We start from the raw sequence: 3,978 nt of genomic DNA, 5'->3' as shown, positions 1-3,978 counted from the left end.
ATTTTTGAATTTTTTTGTGACAATTGAATTTTTGAATTATACATTCTTGTCTTGCCCATAATATCTTATAATTCATATATTATTAATTAAGTATTCATAGTGACACTAAGTTATTCATTTAAATAAGATAATTAACGAAAAATAGAAAATTAGTGGATGTTATAATCAAGAAAGAAAAATTGTCCTTTCTATAAGACACTATTAATCTGAAGATGTATGCCATGTGTTTATGATGAGAGAAGATCATGTCATCTTCTTTGGTCCTAATTTCCTCCTCTCTCATCACAAGAAGTCAAGAATGACTCACAAACCACCACCGTGACCCTGGCGCCATCTCGTTAATAACTCCATCGGCGCTGTAAGTTTCCCTCTTTCTTAGCCTGCACGTTTGTCGTTAGTGCTCCCAAAGTGGTACATCCTCCACTGCAAGTTCGTAAATTTAAATTCTAGTTAAGAATTTGTTGAGAGACAAATAATTACTGCTTTGAAATGGTGGAATTGGACCATCGAACATTTATTTAAACAAAAGATTGAATTAATCACTCAGCTAATTTAAATTGGTTCGAAATTGCTTGTTCCTTATTTTTTTGGCGGCTCAAAACACCCCCTTTAAGCTGCTAAACTCAAGCTCTAGTGCCGTCCAAATTATTCAGGGTCCAATGTCCGTTATGGCCGGAGGAGGCAATCTCCAACACGATAACTCGGTGATACTTCGGCGGCGACAGGTTTAACATGCGGCAGCAGGTACATTAGACAAGTTTTATGGTGTATTCGAGGGAACTTAGCTATATGTCATACCAAGCCACATGTCTATTTATTACCATTAGATTTGTCTTCTTCATGTGAAGATTTATTTCTTAGATCTTCACCATCGCCTAAACAATGGGGGGTTGGGTTGTTCATCTGATTAAACAAAACAAACCAGAATTCACGCGCCAAGCACGTGGACGGACACAAAAACAAAAGACACAGAAGATTTTTTTTCCCTTGAAATTAATAAGTAATAAATAAATATAATAAGGTCGCAGAAAATATCTGATATGCTAAAACAATTTGGTTTAATAAAAAAATTACCCATTCGAAAAATTTCTCTTCTATATATGATAACATAATTTGTCATTAGTGTTTTTTTTTCCGTGAGATTATTATTTTGAGGATGTATCTATTTGGTTGAAATGAATAATAAAATTAAAAAAAAAAATAATAATAAATATGTGGGAGAGAAAGACAAAGGGTCTCGCTTCACTTAACTAGAGAGGAGTACTAGCTAGTTAACACATCCAGCGCCTCCAAAGTAAAGTAGGCTGAGAAATTCTCTGCCCCTTTTCTTTCTCTTCCCTCTCCCAATGGATTCGCTCTCTCTCTTCTGTACCGGAGCACTTCTCGCCGGCGGCCTCTACTGGTTCGTCTGCATTTTGGGCCCCGCCGAGCAGAAGGGCAAGCGCGCCACCGATCTGTCCGGCGGCTCCATATCCGCCGAGAAAGTCCAAGACAACTACAAGCAATACTGGTCCTTCTTCCGCCGCCCAAAGGAAATCGAAACCGCCGAGAAGGTTCCAGACTTCGTCGACACATTCTACAACCTCGTAACTGACATCTACGAGTGGGGTTGGGGTCAGTCCTTCCATTTCTCCCCTTCAATACCCGGCAAGTCCCACCGTGACGCCACGCGCCTCCACGAGGAGATGGCCGTCGATCTCATCCAGGCGAAGCCTGGTCACAGAATACTGGACGTCGGGTGCGGAGTAGGTGGGCCCATGCGTGCCATCGCAGCCCACTCGAGAGCCAACGTGGTGGGCATCACCATCAACGAGTACCAGGTGAACCGGGCCAGGATCCATAACAAGAAGGCCGGGCTGGACTCTCTCTGCGAAGTTGTGTGCGGCAATTTCTTGGAGATGCCGTTCCCTGATAACAGCTTTGACGGCGCGTACTCCATAGAAGCCACTTGTCACGCACCCAAGCTCGAAGATGTGTACGCTCAAATTTTTAGGGTTTTGAAACCTGGCGCACTCTACGTTTCTTATGAGTGGGTTACGACGGACAAGTATAGAGGTGAAAACCCTGAACACGTGGAGATCATTCAGGGAATCGAGAGAGGTGACGCTTTGCCTGGGCTTAGGAGCTACGCTGATATTGCTGAGACGGCTAGGAAGGTAGGGTTTGAGGTGGTTAAGGAGCAGGATCTGGCTAAACCGCCGGCTCAGCCGTGGTGGAGCCGGCTCAAGATGGGTCGGATCGCTTACTGGAGGAACCACATTGTGGTCACTGTTCTGGCGGCGCTGGGGATTGCCCCCAAGGGTACCGTGGATGTTCACGAGATGCTATTCAAGACCGCTGACTATTTGACCAGAGGTGGTGACACTGGGATTTTCTCACCGATGCACATGGTCCTCTGCAGAAAACCAAAATCCCCTCCTACTACTACAACATCATCTTAGTCATCATCATTTTCAGGTACTCTGTTAAAGAAAAAAAAAAAAGAAAAAAAGGAAAAACCTGGTAACCTGTTTCAATGTGCCTCCGCTAGCTGCCACCACCATCCCCAAATTTATTCTTCGTTTCTTTTTTTTTTTTATAATTTTAATTTCAATTTGGATTTAGCTTATTTTTATTTATGTGAACTCGGTGTAGTTTGGTTTTTGAGATCTTTGATTTTAGCTTTTTGTTCAAGCAGTCGCCTTATAATTAATTCATGTTAATGTCTCCTTTAATTTAGTAGAATTCCTTCTGATTGTTTGGTGGTTGGTCTTTGATGGAGGTTGAGAACTGTCTGATTTAACTGGCGTATTTTAAGGGGAGAGAGGGGGGTCACTTCAATTATTCGATTGAATGATTCCGAAAACTCGCATACTTCAGAATTAGGGTGCCAGTTGTTAAAGATTTTGATTTTGATTTTGATTTTGATTAGATGGGATTATTAGATGGTTAAAAAAGTTGGGTAGATGTGTGAAAGTCTGAAAATGAAATAAGAGTTGTACCCGCACATGTTAGATGACTACACTAGCGTGCGCTTAGGTGGCAACCACTAGTGATAACTTTAGACTCGTAGTATAGTACCCGTAACGTGGTCTTGCTTGTGCTTTTCTGAGGTCTGAATCTGAATCTGGCCCTGCTTTGTTGTGTTTTTTTTTTTTTTTTTTTGTGTGTGCCTTTACTCTTGTCACGTTGTGCGTCGATTTTTATGTTGTTTTTTTTTTCTTTCTTCCTTGTTGAAAGCTGACGTGCCACACATGTAACGACATCTGGCCAGCACTTGCTTTGGATCTGCCAATCCTTGCTCTCATCGTGTTCCCGTGACGACGCCACCTAGGCGTGTGTTAAGTAAAAGCGTATCACATTTAACACCCTTTCTTCTTTGGTTCTTTTCCGAGTAAATACCAATTCGGTCCCTGTCAATTTCTCAAAATGACAAGACGATTCTTAACAAAAAATATGTTCTATTACGGTCCCTAACTCTGTATCCGGTCCTTTTGTCAGTTTTTCGGCGAAAACTCGACGGAAATTACTGACGTATAAGGTTAAAAAATGGACAGAGACGTAGTTGTCTCTAAATTTAAATTGGTTAGAGGTTTATTTGTCTTTATTATTCTTTAAACAATATTTTTAATTATATTTTTATTCATTATATTAATATTTTTTTAAATAAAAAAGTACAAACTAATTAATAAATTATTCAAATTTAAAAATATCATTTATTATGAAACCAATAAATAATTTTTAAATATAATTTTTAAATATATAAATAATAAACATTAAAATTCAGTTAATACATTAATAATAATAACTAGTGAAAGATCCAAAAAATTTTGATAGTGGAGGCGAAATATATATAACATGATAATAATTTTTATAATAAAAATATTACGTTTACATAAAAAATTAGCTATCAAATTATCTACTATAAATTTGAGTATATATGAACTTATTTTTAATGTGTATTTTGTATTTCGAAATTTGTATTTTAAGATTTATTCT

The 3,978-nt window shown here is 38.9% G+C and overlaps 1 protein-coding gene across 2 annotated transcripts; it reads left to right on the top strand.

Annotated features, from left to right (window-relative positions):
- Positions 1-201: 201 nt before the first annotated feature.
- LOC112763855 (24-methylenesterol C-methyltransferase 2) lies at positions 202-3,628 on the top strand. Of its 2 annotated transcripts, XM_025809411.3 has the most exons (3): positions 219-358; positions 654-2,457; positions 3,220-3,628. In XM_025809411.3, exon 2 carries the CDS (start codon positions 1,347-1,349, stop codon positions 2,439-2,441), a length of 1,095 nt encoding a protein of 364 aa, XP_025665196.1. In that variant the 5' UTR covers positions 219-358; positions 654-1,346; the 3' UTR covers positions 2,442-2,457; positions 3,220-3,628. The 2 variants fall into 2 exon arrangements, with proteins under 2 accessions (XP_072079192.1, XP_025665196.1); XM_072223091.1 differs by lacking the exon at positions 3,220-3,628 and having other exon boundaries at positions 202-358; positions 654-2,673.
- Positions 3,629-3,978: the final 350 nt, after the last annotated feature.

This window comes from Arachis hypogaea, chromosome 17, assembly GCF_003086295.3.
Source record: "Arachis hypogaea cultivar Tifrunner chromosome 17, arahy.Tifrunner.gnm2.J5K5, whole genome shotgun sequence".
NCBI classification, from domain to species: Eukaryota; Viridiplantae; Streptophyta; class Magnoliopsida; order Fabales; family Fabaceae; genus Arachis; species Arachis hypogaea.
Note: the sequence above shows the minus strand (reverse complement) of the source record. Positions and strands in the feature narration are given on the sequence as shown.

What these genes read in the sequence shown, in the direction of transcription:
- LOC112763855 (XM_025809411.3), top strand. Translation starts at nt 1,347, where the DNA reads ATGGATTCGCTCTCTCTCTTCTGTACCGGAGCACTTCTCGCCGGCGGC.